General features: G+C 39.1%; 1 protein-coding gene across 4 annotated transcripts in view; it reads left to right on the top strand.

The window, feature by feature from the left end:
- The window catches only part of tll1 (tolloid-like 1), a 65,181-nt gene extending 51,113 nt beyond the window's left edge, over nt 1–14,068 (top strand). For all 4 annotated transcript variants that reach the window (XM_044191480.1, XM_044191479.1, XM_044191481.1 and 1 more), the window contains 5 exons: nt 1,584–1,709; nt 5,115–5,242; nt 9,790–10,003; nt 10,320–10,570; nt 12,149–14,068. In XM_044191480.1, the coding sequence (XP_044047415.1) occupies nt 1,584–1,709; nt 5,115–5,242; nt 9,790–10,003; nt 10,320–10,570; nt 12,149–12,283 (854 nt within the window). In that variant the 3' untranslated portion in view covers nt 12,284–14,068. The remainder of the gene's footprint in view (nt 1–1,583; nt 1,710–5,114; nt 5,243–9,789; nt 10,004–10,319; nt 10,571–12,148) is intronic.
- The last annotated feature ends 3,663 nt before the right edge of the window (nt 14,069–17,731 follow it).

Here is a 17,731-nt window from a genome sequence, read left to right as displayed (position 1 = left end):
ATACAGCAGTAAGGCATTATTGTACTTTCAAGAAAATCAGTTCTCCTTGTTTGTATGCAAATTTGTGGAGCAAAGTGCTCAAAAATGTAATAAATTTATTTATGGGGGGAACTTGTGGTCTACATTTAGGCGTCACCATGACAACTTAATGTCCCACATATCCTACTATGTCACAGAGAAGTAGGTCTCCAGTATCTTTCCAAAAGTATGACATGAGGCTTACTGTATAAGATTCAAACGTGATGACAGACGCTCTCCTCACGTTTTACAGTTTCTCGTCAGTTGGCTGGGTGAACACATCAGACTGATATAGCTGTGGTGGTCTGGCCCGAGTAGAGCGCAGCTGATCTGAAAACAGCTGTTATGGTCAGAGAAGTTTCACAGCCAAGGCCTGAGTTTGACCACAGAGCAACCATGAACCCGAAGAGCAGCACAAAGACAGTTTTACAGGCCAACAGAACCACACACTGACTTACACACACAAACTAACTTAACCCTTTGTAGTTGTCTGTTGTTGGAGGTTATTCTTCTCAATGCCTTAATGCTAACTTTTGTTGATGCTTTCTTTTATTATACCTTCCTTTCCTCTAACGTTTCTTTTGGAAATCTTTAGATGTTATTATTTCAAAACAACTAAGCAGACAATATTTAAAGCTATGATTGCTCTACTTAATTCACCCTTCGCTAAGCCCCACCCCCTTAGTTACTGTTGCTACGCCTGTGAAGCTTTCCATTCTAGCACGGCACATATGCAGTTTACAATGATGAACAGTAGCAGATTTACCACTCGAAATTCTTGGTAATTCTTGAAACAATGGGTACCTGATTTCACACAGAGGTAAACAAAAGCAGGCTTTTAATTTCTGGCCATCAACTATCCATTGAAATCACAGCTAAATAGTTCAGTACAATAGTTCAATACTTCAGCATCAACTTAATGCGAGTTGATTGAAAACTCAGTCTACGGCTGACTCGTTTTAAAACAAGAACCCTGTAAAGGATCCTAAATACGTATTTGATGACTACATGCATGATATAACGCTAGAAGACTGAGGCTAAAGCTACATGTCTCTTGCAGAAAGTCAGCATCCTCATAAACTATGCTGAATACACGAAAATAGAGGTGCAGCATTGTTCTTATATGTTTTATGTTCTCTTGGCTTTAATTCCTAGCCCTGTAATAAAAACATTAACTTGACAGGTGAATAATGAACAGTATCTTGCAGTCTTGCACCATGTTTGCCTAGCATGATTGCTGGATATTTATGTTCATGTTTCTCTTTATTTGCCATTTGTCACCTTCTCTTGTTTGAACTGTACATTTTTTTTGTTGACCTTACCTTCCTAGTTTAATTTGATTTCCGTCTGTTTCTCCTTATATCACTGTTTGTTTCTCCACCTCTGCCTTTTCCCTGTCCCTCACTCCTTTTCTTATCATCATTTTTCTTTTTCATAAACTCTCCTCCCCTTCCTTAAGGTCTCATCTTTCCACTCCTTTCCCCTGCTTGACCTCTTGCTTCCCCCCACCCTGTATTTTTTGCTGTTTCCACATGAGTGATGTGTTGCATGTGTATCTCTCACAGACAAAGATGAGTGCAGCAAGGACAACGGTGGCTGCCAGCACGAGTGCATCAACACAGTGGGCTCTTACGTTTGTCAGTGTCGCCATGGCTTTGTACTGCATGAGAACAAACATGACTGTAAGGAAGGTGGGTTTCACGTACATTCACATCAGCACACACACTGGCATAAAAACATCGGAGTGCACGTGCTGCCACATTCACACAAGCATGTGCTCATTCACAAGAACAGTCATCGTTCATCACACAGCCCTTACTCTGTTTATCCACATCAGAGTCCACATGACAACAGACTGGCCCTTTCCATTTGAGGATTATATTTTCTTTTCATACATACATTTCCACACTTGGAGCCTGCAAGCAGAGCTATAGACTTAAGACAAGCCTGTGTCACATTAAGTTACAGAGGTGAAGACTAGAGACATGACTTTGACTTGAATGCTGTGAGACTTGACTGACATGAAACTTAAAAACATTCAAGTCTCAAGCTTAGACCTGGTAAAATCCCAGAACAACAGAAAATTAAAGCATGTTTAGCAACATGCTTTAAATAATTAATTATTCTAATTCTATGATTTTTTTGTCCTGTGCAGATACCTAAGATTTTTATCCTTGACTTGGAATTTGCTTATGATGACTTGTGACTTGCTCTGAAAGACTTGAGACTTGACTTGGACTTGTCTTAAATGACTCAAGACTCGTATTGGCCCCGAAAAACTTAAAAACAGCGCTGGTTGCTAGTCACCATGGCTCTGTTTACTGAGACTTGACTTGGACCTGCCCTTTAAGACCTGAGACTTACTCTGAAAGACTTGAGATTTACTCTGAAGGATTTGAGACTTGACTTGGACTCGTCTTAAATAACTTGCTTGACCTGCACGTACCCTAAAAGACTTATTTACAAGAAATTTACTTTGAAAGACTTGCTTGACTTGGACTTGGACTAAAGGGCTTGAGACTTACCCCAAAAGACTCAAGACTTACTCTGAAAGACTTGAGACTTGACTTGGACTTGTCTCAAATGACTTGAGACTTGAACCGGACTGGCCCCAAAAGACTCAAGGACAGCTCTGGTTCCTAGTCACCATAGCTCTGCTCACTGAAACTTGACTTGGACTTGCTCTGAAGGACTCGAGATTTACTCAGAAAGACTTGCTTGACTTGGACTTACCCTAAAGGACTTGAGATTTACTTTGAAAGTCTTGCTTGACTTGAATTTGCCCGAAAGGTGCAAAGTTGCAGCACAAACAGACCTCACCAAGTTCAAGATAATTACCGCAGAAATTGCCTACAAAGGTATTAAGTTATAAATCATATATATGTTTTAAAAGTATAATACAGACTACTACTACAGACAAGGTCCCAGTCGGTGGTCCAGGGGTTGGGACTGTCTTGAGACTTACTCTGACAGACTTGAGACTTAACTTTAACTTGTCTCAAAAGACAAAACAGCTCTGCCTGCAAGTCGCTAAGGCTGTGTTCACTGTGATGTGTGTTTGTGTTTGTGTGTGAGAAACAGACACACAGAGAGGGGAAAAGGTTTCAGTTTGACAGAAAACATTATTTACTAAAAAGCCTTTTAACACATTCCCATATGCGCACACACACACACACACACACACACACACACACACATTGAATTGACATATTATACTCAACTCTTTGAAGTTGAACTTTTGAACGTGTACACACACACCACCATCAATACACACATACACACCTCACTAAAGGCTCCCACTGCTGCTCATAAAAACACTCATGTTTCAAACATCTGGGAGCTTGAAAGCTTTGCATGTAGCGCTGTCTTCCTGTGTATATGTGTGTGTGTGTTTATGTGTGCATTAGACACAGCTTGACCCAATAACCTTGCAGAGTCATGCAAATCCTTATTCCCATCACACACAGCTTGTGTCCGTGTGTGGTTATGTACATACAGACTGTATGTGCGTGTGAAAGTTTCAACATGTGGAGATGGACATTTGGATAGCGTGACATGTGCTGTTAACATGTTGAATTAAAATAATAGAAACATCACCTTTTAGTGATTGTAGTCACAAGGTGGTGTGAGGATCTTCTGTATCAACAATGTGTGTGGAATATGACATTTGTATTTAATGCTTTAGAAAACACTCTTTTACATTTATACATTGTTATTGTAAAATCATCCATCTCATTCTGTATGTGCGTTCAGTTTGTCTGACTCTAAATAAAAACTGTCACTCTGGAATACATCTCGCTGTCTTGTGCATGCCTCCTGCCTCCCATCACCTTCATTAAGCCATGGCATTTGTTTAACTCACACCATACACACACTCACACATAGTTAGTCAGTTCTTCTTCTGGTCAGTGACAACTGAAACCAATCTGCATTGCATTAAAGGATTACTTTGCATTTCAAAGTGGAAATGCAGAGCAGTTGAATGATAGCTTTTTGGCTAACTGGCACATTTACAGCCATATTATTTATGTACACTGTTCCTGTTAACTAATAAATAAAATAGACTACAGAGTAACTGTTTTTGTGACATTATAGAGTAGTAATGTGGGCAAAGCTGCAGGTCCCAGAGGTTTTTGGTTTTTTTTTTAACAGAAAGCTATTTTTGTTGCTTTGGAAAAGACAACAGCCAGAGGTGCAAATCAGAGTTGTAGCGTTGTGTTGAGGTCTGGTGGGTGTGAAGGTGATAGCATTTGATTCACATGATTTTCATACTCAAATCAAATCATTCAGTGACCCCTCGTACAATGTATCGAAGCATCTGAATTTGTTATGTTTCTCCATTAATGTATTCAGGGTTTCCTTTGATGTGTCACTTGACTGTCGTTGCTGAACTGATTCATCCAGAATGAATCCTTTATCCTAAATGTGAAGGGATTTAAATTTCTTAAATCTCTAACTTTGGCCAGCTAGGAACTGAATTTTAGTAATTAGATGGATCCAATCCTACACATCCTCTGTTTTTAGGATCCATTTCCTAAACATCCACTCACCAATTGTTTAGATTTTAGATAGCAGTGTTTGCAAAGAGTACTGTGTTTGTAGAAATGATTAAAAACAGTCTGAATGTAACTATAAGCACAAAAAAATACCTTTTCTCTGCATTGGGTCCATTTTATGAATTTTTCTTTTGTGTCTATAAATACAGATCACATTCAAGGTTCAAATAACTTCCAGAATAATATTCATTTCACCTTTAAATATTCCAGGTAATGGATGGCTTGTACTACTACTATTACTACTAATAGAGATATTTTTTGTCTTTTCGTTCTTGCTATACTCCATCAATGCAAAGTACAGAAGGCTTACTGTAGCAGTGTGTTGCGTGCATGTGCTCATGTACATGACTGAACTTGTCATCAGGATGTTTCTTTGAAATCTTTTCTCTCACTTTTGGTTCTCTCGTTTCTCTCCTTCCTGTTCCCTTTCCATTTCCTCTGACCTTTTTCCTGTGCAGCCATGATTTTAACTTCCTCTCTGTGTGTGCTTGCGTGCGTCCGTGTGTATGTGTGTGTGGATATGCACGTGTGTGTGTCCAGCTGAGTGTGAGCATAAGATCCACAGCCCCAGTGGGACCCTGAGCAGCCCTAACTGGCCAGACAAGTATCCCAGCCGTAAGGAGTGCACCTGGGACATCACAGCCACGCCAGGACACCGTGTCAAGATAGTAAGTGTGCTGAAATCAATCAATTTCTCTTTTACTCTTCAAACCCTTTAGCGTTATTGGCCTTCTTCCCTTCCTCATAACGATACATTATTCTATCTGTGGGGTCATATCGTATGTAAATGCCTCAGGCTGCCCTCCCCCCGTCTTGCTCGATGATCTCTCTTTCCCATGTTCCACTTATAAAACCCAAATGTGAACAGGGGGAGAAAGTGCACGTGTGTATATTCGGGCCAACTGCAAGCGTGTGCTCATGCGTTAGAAAGAGGCCTTGGGCAGTGGCCATCTGTGTTCTTGCGTCTTTCTGTGTGTGTGTGTGTGTGTGCGTGCATGCATTTAGCCTGCATGTGCACACACATGCATGCATTTATGCATGTTAGCATTAATGTGTCACCACAGATCATATCCACATTTTTCAAATTACTGCAGATGTACTTATTTAGGAATAAACAGGAATTAGACATATTATGCTCTGCCATGTGCATTATGGATTAAAGATAGTCGAGGCTGAAAAGTTCCAAGTCTGATTGGCATGGTTATCTGTCCGAAGAGAGAAAGAGAGAGAGAAAGGAGAGGAGATAATCTAAATTTCTGTGACAGTACGGTAGTTCAGACAGAGGGCGTTTGGCTAACAATGTTAGCTTTGATGCAAATGGAGTTTCTCCTGACTCAGGTGCATCAACAGAAGACGCTTAGCGCCATTTGCAAGCTCAACTTGCAGAGGTGATAGGCTGGTCTAGACATACACACACACGTTTGTACTTCTATACTTGCGAGGACCCTCATTGGCATAAGACTCTCCCAAGCCCTAACCTTGATCATCATAGTTACATGCCTAACCCCAACACTTGCCCTAACCTTAACTTAGAGCTAAGTAAAACCTTGACGCGAGTGTTAACCGTCAAACAGCCCTTTGAAGAAGTGAGGACCAGACAAAATGTCCTCACTCACTAGCCCTAAATTTTGGACACATAGACAACCAGCTGCGATGCAAGCTGCATTACTCGCATACTTGCCTGCATATTTTGTACCTGGAGGTTTATAAAGTACAGGTACTAGGGGGCAGAGCAGGGCCATCTGTGGCTGCTACTGAGACGTCTTCTTTGAGAACTTCTAAATGTGCACGACGTAAACATATCTACACATGGTGACTCTTGAGGAGGTTACATTGTTAATTAGGCATGGGACGATATTCCTGGCCAGAATAATTGTGATTCACGATATTATCCTGATAATCATCAAATTATGCTTAAAATGGCACTAAAACATACTGGAATCACTTTACCTTACATTTTGTTAAGAAAACAAATATTTTTATTGCATCAAAGATAGGATACACATCTTTTTAGTGAAAAATAGACAACAATTGAATCAATTGCATCAGTATATATAATTTACCCGACTTAAGAAATACAAAAATAAAGTCCAACTGGCATTGGGCTTTTCAAGTCACTCGTGAGGATATTCACGGTTATCCCGAAAATGGAAATTCACCACGATCAACTGATCTTGAGTATTTTTTATCCTGATCCGCGATAAAATCGTATATCGTCCCATCCCTATTCTTAATGTTTAGATAAGGACAGACATTACTTTCTCTTCAAAACCTCTCTTCCACCATTATTGTTGTCATTTGTTTAGAGTTAGCTGCTAACCTTACTTCACATCCTGATATGCTGCTCGCACTGTTCATGTGCTTATTTGCATCTTGTAACATTAATTTCTGAGGATGCATGCAGGCAACTCTCCACAGGAACACAAAATATGTGTACTTAAAAGCATTAGCGTTGCAACTAACGATTATTTTCAATAGTGATTAATCTTCCTGATTCATCGATTAACCATTTGATCTTCAAGATCAGTCCAAAATCTAAAGATATTCAGTTTATTATCACATAAAACAAAGAAAGCTGGAACTAGGCGATATTGGCATTTAAGCTTGAAAATCACTTTTTTTGTCTATTAATTTTCTGTCAGTCAACTAATTAATTAATGAACTAATCTAAAATGTATATCTCGATCCTGGTCCTCACAAAGATACAAGTACAGGAGCGCACATTCTCACATTCACACAGTGTGCTTCAGATAATCCTCCTAAAGTCCACTTGTGTTGCCATGCAAATAGTGTCACACACGCACAAACACAGTGCAATCTTTACACTATGCACACACATTCCTGGTCTAGACACACAGTCAAATGCACGCACACACACACACACACACACACATATACACACACACACGCGCGGTACAGTCTGCAAAGTATTTGGATTTGGCTCCTCACCTCACTTCCACTCTGCAGCCACATGCTGAGCTCGCTGCATGTTATCAAAATTGTCATCAACTGTCATTTAGTTTTGATAATCTCTTGTCACCGCTTACGTAACTGAAAACACAAATTACATCCTCAACTATGATAACACACTTCCTGTTTTGAATGTGTCAATACATGTGATTTACACACAAATACACACAAATTTGTTCTTGTGTGTGTTTTGTGAGTGTGTGCGCGCGCATGTTTATGTGTGTGTGTGTTGAGATTATCAGGGGTGCTCTCTATATCCACAGTAATGACATCACAGCGGGATAAATTTAATACCAGAAATCTGAGCATAGACATGAAGGTCATTCTGTCATTGCCTCTTCACTTTCTGTCTGTCTCTCACACACACACACACACACACACACATTCACACACTGAATTCTCTTGGGAGTAGTAAACAGATCCACAAACCAGCATCTCACCCGAGCTACAGTTAGAAACATCTGGAAGCCATCACGACCCCAGAATCAAACACTTCTCCTCTCAGTAACGACAACCTCACATCAGCCCACCTTCGCTCTCCTTTCTCCTTCCGTCTGGTTGGTAAAAATCAATGCGGTGTGGTGTTTTTTGTGGTGGCGTGATGGAGCACGGCTCGGGAGACAATCAGAGAGGTGTGTGACTGTGTGTGGGAGAGAGGCCTGCAAGGTGTTATGACTCAGCTCACAGTGACTTGATTAGATTATGAATCGTGACACTGTGTACATGCATGTGTAGGCAAAAAAGAGGGAGGCAGGGGTTCTGCTCTGTAGTGTTAAAGAATATGCAGATATATTTAAGTGTGTAACACTGACTGAAGAGCCTGAAAAATGATTTACAGCATTCTAGCAATCCACTAAGTTATTGATGACAGAAATTTGGTTAAAGTGGCTATAATACAGTATATATTTAACAATGGATCACATGACTGTGTGTACCTTTATAGCAACTTTCAGTTCATTGTTTTGGTTCTCTGGCCCGTAACTTTACTGCTCCGGTTCACTCTCACTGCTGTCATTGCGTCGTTTTTTGGCCGCAACAGGCAGATGTTTCCAGATGAAAAGCTCTGAAAAGTCACTGTATGCTACCGTCTCTGCACCAAACAGCTCTTGACAGACAAACTTAAGTGTCTAGCTGGTGACCATAGTGGAGCATTTAGCAGTTAAAAATCCAGATCATTTTCTCAGGAGTTGGTGGAGACCAAAACAGAGCTTAAAAAATAGAGTCAGGTGGCCAGAAACATGACTCCAAATGAATTATAATGTTGCTCCATATGTGCTGGATGTGTAAACCCGGCAACTATTAGTCATATCAACTTAAAAGGTGGCAATATGTCAGTGTTGTGTTAAGTTTGTTTCCACTGTCCCCAAGTTGCCAAAAAATCAGTTCTTGCAGATTTAATTAAAGACTTGCTCCGTAAAGCTTAGTAAAGTTTTCTAGCGTCTCCATCCAGTTACATTAATTCTAAATTCAGCAGTGCCTTGTTGTTATGAAATGTTATTGGATCCCAAGTCAGTCCTTCTGACTGCCTTTCATTATTGTTGCTGTCTGATTTTCTTCTTTCCCTTGAATCATGTTATGCAATCGTGCATTTAACTTTAGTGCGTGCATTTGTGGCTTTGTTGTAATTCCTGTGAACAATTAAGAACATCACCAAAAGACTGAGTTTGACAGTCTCTTAATTCTACGTAATTGCTTCACCCGCAAAACTAAACTGCTTTACTGCATAAAACGAGGAGAAGGCCACAGACCATCCAGTGCAGACAGAGCTAATGTCAGAGGTTTTTTTGCAGTAGAGGCAAAGTAGGGATTTCTGGTAAGGTGCGTGGAGGAGGGAAAAAAGTCAAAACTCCAGCAACATTTGTACCTTTTCTGCAGTGGCAGTTGGTGGAACAAGAGAAAGATTATCTATTAGGAGAAGTGACTTGAGTTATCCGTATTGGAGATTTCTGCTGTCATCTTAATACAGTGGAGGTAAACGCAATGTAATTTGTGGTGCTCAAAGCGTTGAAAAATGACATTTGAAAAACTCAACAGCAATGCGTCTTCCCTGAAACAGTGTCCCATTTATTCTGGATAATCCAGGGACTTCAACTTTAAAAGTTTTCACTGGAACTACTTTTCTAACAAAGAAATAGTTCCTATAAAACATGTGGACAGTGAGGTCAACAATTCATCTTTCAACACCCATTCATATCTCACTCAGCCATCTCTCACCCTCTCCCTCTCTCTGCCTCTACCTTTCCAGACCTTCAATGAGTTTGAGATCGAGCAGCATCAGGAATGTGCATATGACCATCTGGAGGCCTTTGACGGGGACAGTGACACAGCAGCCATCTTGGGTCGATTGTGTGGCAGTAAGATCCCAGAGCAGCTGGTCTCCACTGGCAACAAGATGTACCTCCGCTTCATTTCTGACGCCTCAGTGCAAAGGAAAGGCTTCCAAGCTACACACTCCACAGGTGTGTGTCTGTGTGGAAGCACATTTAAGTGTTTATGTATGTTAGCAATAATATTTCACTTTATGTGCGTATGTGCAACAGTGTGTGTGAGTTTTTGTGTCTGCAAAGAGCATCACTCACAGTCACCAGCTCAGATTTCTCAAGTTTGAATAGGAGCAATATCTCCCTCTAGTGGTTCACATCAGCACATACATGGTGATAATCATTCATGAAATCTGACTTGAGTTTATTGACTACAAACAACACAAAATCTACTAAATCTACCTACTTTTTCAGTTTAAAAATTTCACTCTTTCCTAATCCTGTGCCTCTGCAGAGTGTGGAGGTCGTCTGAAAGCAGAAGCTCGTCAGAAGAACCTCTACTCCCACTCCCAGTTTGGAGACAATAATTACCCGGGTCACACGGACTGCGAGTGGCTGCTGACGGCTGAACAGGGCTACGGCATAGAGCTGAGCTTCATTACTTTCGAGGTAGAGGAGGAAGCTGACTGTGGTTATGACTACATCGAGCTGTATAACGGGTACGACGCCAACGCACATCGACTTGGTCGCTTCTGTGGTTCAGGGGTAAGGTTTTATGTTCTCATCAAAGGCTCAGTTTTTATCTTTGATGTCACTGTTAAAGGATTCCACCAATGTTTTGCATTTTATTTCATGTATACTATACATTTTTGCTGATCGTATTTAGCCATTCATTTTTATTTATATACATTTGGTATGAAAATCTAGAGGATTCCTCTGGTGATATATATATATTTCTTATTGTCAACAAATTCCACGAAAAGACCAAAACCAACAATGAACTGATTTCACTAATAAATATTTTTTTGCTTGTGTAACCAAAAACTATTAAAACACATCAAAGAGCCACACATTTGCACTGGGTGACATGTTCCTTCATTACAATTATCATTGGCACTGTTGTTCATTTTGAGTTGATCCCACACACTGCATCCTGCTGCCGTAAATACTCGTAAATACTAGAGCACCAAATGTGTTAATCTGCGGATGACTTTAGTCTCTATCAAATGCACTATTTAGTCCTGCTTGAGTTTATTTTAAACTACAATGCCCAGCTGTTATAGGAAATTACTTTCTTAAAAATGAAACTAAATGTTTGTGAACCAATGGGATTGTGGCCGAGAGCCACAGAGAGGGAAGTCAGAAAGTAATGAGAGACGTTGTTGGTTTTGGTCTTTTCATACAATTTATTGACAATCAGAAAATTATAGAATAACATCAGACTTTCTCTTTAACTATAAATCATGTATACTATATACTATATACATTTTTCTTACCAATCCAGGCAGACATTAGTTTCCAATCATTTCTATTTGGTGTGAAAACGTTCTTAGCAGACTTTTGCCTTGCTTGAGTTGTGTAACCCATCACAGTACACATAAACAGATATTTCCTAATTTAATCATAACTTTTTTGTATTTGTATTTGTTGTTACTTTAAAGTTCTTGTACAGCTGTGTGTTTCAATAGTAAGCACTTATGCTTTAAGAAACAACTGGGTTTTGTTGAAGAACATTTATATTTCTCAAACTTAAAAAAAAATACTGAAATTCAGGTATTGTGTTAACACAGGTAATAAATATACTGTATATAATAATACCCCAGTTCTAGTTGTAATGCAGTTTAGATTGTTAAGAAAAGTGTACCTTGCCTTACCTTGTAATACTATAACTTGTTCACTGTGAAGGATAACTAGTGATGGAGGAAGCATTCAGATCCTTTATTTAAGTAAAGGTAGCAATACCACACTGTAAAATTTACTCCATTACAAGAAATAAAAGTACTCTGTGTGGAAAAATGGCCCCTGTGAGTGATACTCAATAAAGTACAAGTACCTGACATTTGTACTCAAGTACAGAAGTAATTATACCGAGTTACGTTCCACCAGTGAGGATAACACAGCTCAAACCAGTTTCAAGTTTCAGTTACAGAATGAATGGAAACTTAGGGCTACCTGGAAGGTGGAAAAAATACACACAAAACACACCTAAGCTGTGATGTAAAGTATATCTAATTTGTAGTTAACGGACTACAGTAAATTATTCAACAACAAAAAAAGCAGTGATATGAACCTCTAAATGGCTGAGAAAGTGCTTCACATGTGTCTCTATCTTCCCCTCCTCAGCCCAGGGAGGGGATTTACTCGGCCGGAGGCGCTATGCTGATCCGTTTCCATAGCGATGACACAATCAGCAAGAAGGGCTTCCACATCCGCTACACGAGCACCAAGTTCCAGGAGAGCCTTCACACCAGGAAATGACCTCACACGCAGCCCGTGACCTCTGACCTCTGTGCAGCCCCGCCACTGTTACCCTGACCTTCACCATGGCAACAAGAAAAGTACCTGTCCCTTCTTCTCGGACCCACAGACAGACGTGGACGTTCACCAGCCACGGGGGAGGAACTTAGGTGAACATTTGTCTCCCTCACACTCTGAGATGAGACGGGAAAAACAACGAGACGTCAATACGAGCTTCACCAAATTGTGTTGAAATACGAATATGCTGACGATCGAGTGAGCCATTTCTGTGGAGGAGATGGTTTTCATTACTGGACATCAAGCCACCCTCAGTGTGGACAGAGGGCTGCTGAAGATCCAAATCAGTTTACTGAGATACTCATGGGTGCACAAATGCAAACAAAAGAAACACACACATAAACACACTAAATTCATATTCAGAATTATAAACTATAGATGCTTCAGGAAGTAAGGAACTTCTACCTAAAAGAAAAAAGCATCCAACACGGGAGTTTTGAGTATTTTCTGACTTATTGATCCTTGAACTGTGCGACTTACTGTGATCAGACGGCTGCTTATACCCACAGTAACTGAGAGGAAACATTTTTATTGCCTTTGATGCCTGGGAACTGGTCTCTTCAACCCAGCTCAGAACGGCTGCAGATGATTTTATTTCACGTCTTATTGTAAAACCCATTGTGTTTACTGTATGTGTGTCTGTGTGTACAGAGAAAAGAACAAAAAACAAAAGGCTGAAGTCCGTCATTTGCCCTTTTTGCTTAAAGCTTATGCAGACGACCATCGTGGAATGGGGGAAAAAAAAATAAAAAATGCAAGTGGAGAATTTCCAAATGAGATGTGATGTTAATGTTAAGCCTTGCATTATGTTGTGTGTGCTGTTTTTGAGTTTGCACCATCTTGTAACAAACTTTCATGGATGTTTCCAGTTTCCACCCCCCCCAAAAAAAAAAAAAAATCGTGAGATTTTTATTTTTTTTCCCAGTGGATATCGGAAGGGAATATTTTCACAGCTGTCTCTCGGAGTGACACGGTTCTGATTGAAGGAGAGATTCCCATGGTGCTAAAAATAAAAATACACTGAATGACAGATGACTGCGGATGGAAATAAAGGTTGTCAATAGGAGACACAGTCAGCGTGCAAACAGCACACTGCATCAACAGCACTAGTCCTGTGGAACTACAATATTGCCTTAGAACCAAAATGTATGCTATCGGAGGTCGCTCCTATGCTCTTGCACAGGTGTCTTGTGTCAGCGGAGTGTTTTCGAGGTTTTTTGGCAGCGTATTTCATTTGTTTGGAGATCCTGAATGGTTTTATTGTTTAATTAAAAACGAAACATGGGAAATGTAATCTGTGTGCGCGATAGGGTGTCAGTGGTGCATGTGTGTTTGTGTGTCATTTTTGTAGCTGCTCTCAGAGATACATAACACACACGCTTACACACCTCATTTGTGTGCATTTTCCCGAACATATCCGAACACACACTTCCCTTCTGTAAATTTGGAACGTGGAGAGCAAAGTGCTGTAAAGTTGCACACAGGCTGCATAATTTCTGTGTTAAATGCAAACATGTAAGTGTGTGTTATAGGAGATTTATAGAGAAATAATGTGCGTGTATGTCTGTAAAGTGTATGTTTTTAAGTTGAATCATTCATTGCTGTACGTGCCAAGCTCCAGGTGACCCTGATCCACTGTAGTCTTTGTTTTATCATTCCACCTCCGTGTCTGTAGTTCGGAGACACATGACGTCCTCTGTCATTAAAATACACACAGGTAAAAAACTACACGCATCTGTGTTTCATGGATTATTGCTATGCTTTGTGAATGAATTAATGTTTGACCTGTTTAGACGAGACAACAAGTACTGTGCCGAGTGCCAAATATTGATCCATAAATTGAATCCTGGCATTTTCCCTTTGTGATAATTATATATAAAGTGTTTTCTGTCACATAATTATATTCTATAAGCACATTTTATGGTATTTAATGGCTCAGATTATTTGCATACAAGGTCTGTTGTAATTTATTCATCAGTTTCCCAGTCACAAAGGTGTAGTAAAAGAAACCATCGTAAAAAAAACAACCTTGAAGCCCATTTGAGTGTTTTTGTTAAACTAACTTTTATTTCCTGTCTGCAGTTGTTTCTATCACTTTAAAGCTTCTGTATCTGTATCTATTATTATTTCTACAGCCATTTTATGTGTTCTTCTATGGAGTCTGGAGTGTGCCACTAGAGTAAATATAGACATTTTCAGTGTTAAATTATAATCAGTTTATACACTGATACATTTTGGGAAATATATATATATTTATATATTTGCTTTCTTGCTTGAGTTAGATGAGAAGATCGATACCACTCCCAGTCTGTACGCTAAATATGAAGCTACAGCCGGAAGCTAGTTAGCTTAGCTTAGCATAAAGACTGGAAACAGGGGGAAACGGTTAGCCAGGCTCCGTCCACAGGTAAAATCTGCTTACCAACACCTCTAAAGCTTATTTTGCGACTGTAAAATTTTTGTTTCTGCTATTCCATTTATTTATGTATTCCTATCATATTTCATCTTCACAATTCATTTGTTTTCAGCTTTAACATTATGCTGCAATGCTGTAATTTAAAGATGTGAAAGCAGTGTGCCAGCTGAAAATTAAATGATGTCCAACCCAAAGAGCAACAACAGGAGCTGTGATTGCTCAGCTGATGACCTCTGACCCCACACATGACTCACAGAATCACAGAACAGCTGATCAATCAGATCTACTGTTGCTGCTCTGATCATTTTTAAAGCAATTTTAATTCATACGTTTGTAATTGCTTTTTTAAATGAATCAGTTTATAAACTGATTACAATTAAGCACTGAAAATGTTTATAATTACTATGGCGGTACCTTCCAGACTCCATATAAAATTCCATACTGTAGGTACTGCCATTAAAATAAACACAGTGAGGTACTAGAGTGAGTCAAGATTTATAATTATGAGTGAAATAATAGAAACATATCAATATGCATCACGGCTTGAATCATTGTAGGCTCTTAACAACAGTAATGTTGTTCTACTTTTGACTACTTTTAAACACCACAGCTTGGTGGTATCTTGAGGATAAGCCACTTACCTTTATAGGATCAGTTGATGAGCTTCAGCTGTCATCGCACATTTGGTGCAACACACCTCCAGCTGTTTGCTGCCACTGTTATGCAGCCAGTTAACCACCAGGGGGCGCTCAGTTTGAACTTTTTCAAAGGTCAGTGCTCTGAAATGGATCTTCAACCGTTTCACTCCAAAAGTAAGTATTTTTAGTGCTTTTACTTAAAATGAGTGGTTGTAGGTTTTTCATGATAGCTTGACCTTCTCTGAGATGAATACAGAACATTGATCGAACATGTATAAAACCCATAAATGCCTGTTTTAAGGTGAAACTGTACTTTTAATTTGAACTTTTATTATGAGAGCAAGGCTCTGTGGTGTTCATGGTGTATATTCATGTTGAATTAATACCATACATAGTAGGACCTGCGTCAGGTTGACTTGGTCAGGCTGTGGTTTCACAGCAGTGTGATAGATCTGTGCCAGTGTTTTAACTTTGGCTCCATCTATAGTTCAGTCAGACTGCTGTAACCATCACTGCATGTTTAAGCCAAACTTAAGGACAGGACAAGTTCACCCAAATTAGAAATAACATTCTCACTTACCCCTGATGGTATCTACCCTCAAAGCATTAAAAAATTACTTCAGGTACTTGTGCACATAGGAGCAGGGACAATGTGGAATTTATAGTAAAAATCCTTTTTATCCTTTTCTATTCAAAGCCTTTAAACCCTGATGAAGACCATCAAAGGTTCAAACCGGTCTGTTTTTAAAAAAAAATTAACTCATGAACAAGCTGTGTAACCTATAAAGGCTTTTCATTATAAATTTCACATTGGTCCTGCTCCTATAAAAGTGAGTCCCTAAAGCTCTTTGTCTAAAGATTACAATCATTTTTCTTCAAGCGCACCAACTTTTAATGAAAAAGTGGATGCATCCTAAGACTTACCCATTGAGCACACCACTCTTTTTCTGGACTGCACTGAAAAAATCACAAAATGATTTAGAGTTGCAACTAACAATTATTTTCATTATCAATTAATCCGCTGGTTATTTTCATGATAAATTGATTCAGCATTTTGTCCATAAACAGTTAGAGAGTAGTGAAAATGACTAACATAATTTCCCTGAGCCCAAGGTCACATATTCAGGTATCTTTCTTTGCCAGTTAAAAAAGCAAAGATGTTCAGTTTACTTACATATATGACAAAAATCATCACATTTTAAAAGCTGGAACCAGGAAATGTGTGGCATTTTTTACTCGAACAATTACTCAAACTATTAATTGATTATCAAAAAAGTTGCACATTAATTTTTTTGTCAATCGACTAATAATTTCAGCTCTAAAATGATTACCCTTGTTACTCTGGATATTGCACAGACTCCAGTGTCAACAGTTCATTAGGAACTATTGTCTTGAACAAAAATAAAAAATGAAGTCAGGTTGAACTGATAACTTCTTTATCTCACACCCACAACTGCTGAGTGTAGTCACACGCTCTACTCATTCTGCCTACAATTCCCACAGTGCGCCATGTGTAGGGCTACAGCTAAAGATTATTTTCATTACTGATTAACCTACCGATTATTTTCTCCATTAATTGTATGATCTATATACCCATCACAAGTTCCCAAAGCCCATGGTAATGCCTTAAAATGTCTTGTTTTGTCAAATTTTCTATCATAGACGACTAAGAAAAGCAGAAAATATTCACATTTGAGAAGCTGAAACAAGTCAGTTTTTGCCATTGTTGCTTAAAAATGACTTAAAAGATTAATCACTTATCAGAATAGTTGCCAATTAATTTCATGTTGATCGACTAATCAATTAATCGACTCTGGATAATCTCAAAAACAGCTCAGAGTTCCCAAAATAAACCCAACATTTTTATATTAATACCACGCTTGAGACTCCAGGAACCTGTTAATAATTTCAAATCCATTCCTCCTCATAAACTACTGACTGTGATGAGACTGAAAAGTTCATTCTTGACTTTCCTTGGAAACAATAGTAGACAAAACAATCTCACTAAAAAAATCTACAATTTAATGACAACTGGGCATCTACTGGGGAAGATCAAGTGATATGTTTGAAAGCTCTGGAACAGCTACAAATGGACTTGGTTTCCAAGGCCAAGAATGAATTTCAACTTTTAAGCTAACATGGACAACAAAAGATGTTAAAGTGCTTAGAAAAATGTAAATTACTACAATTCCCTGACAAACTTAGCCAACTCCATCTGCTGAAGAAGATCATGTGACATGACTGAAAGCTCCAGAACGGATACTTAATGAACCTTGTGGTGAGTCTGTTTTGTGAAAATATCTGTGATGTTCTGTCACGTACATGTGAGGGGTGAGT

Source organism: Siniperca chuatsi, linkage group LG3 (assembly GCF_020085105.1).
Source record: "Siniperca chuatsi isolate FFG_IHB_CAS linkage group LG3, ASM2008510v1, whole genome shotgun sequence".
Taxonomy (NCBI): domain Eukaryota; kingdom Metazoa; phylum Chordata; class Actinopteri; order Centrarchiformes; family Sinipercidae; genus Siniperca; species Siniperca chuatsi.
The sequence above is the reverse complement of the archived record's forward strand: the minus strand, read 5'-3'. Positions and strand labels throughout refer to the sequence as shown.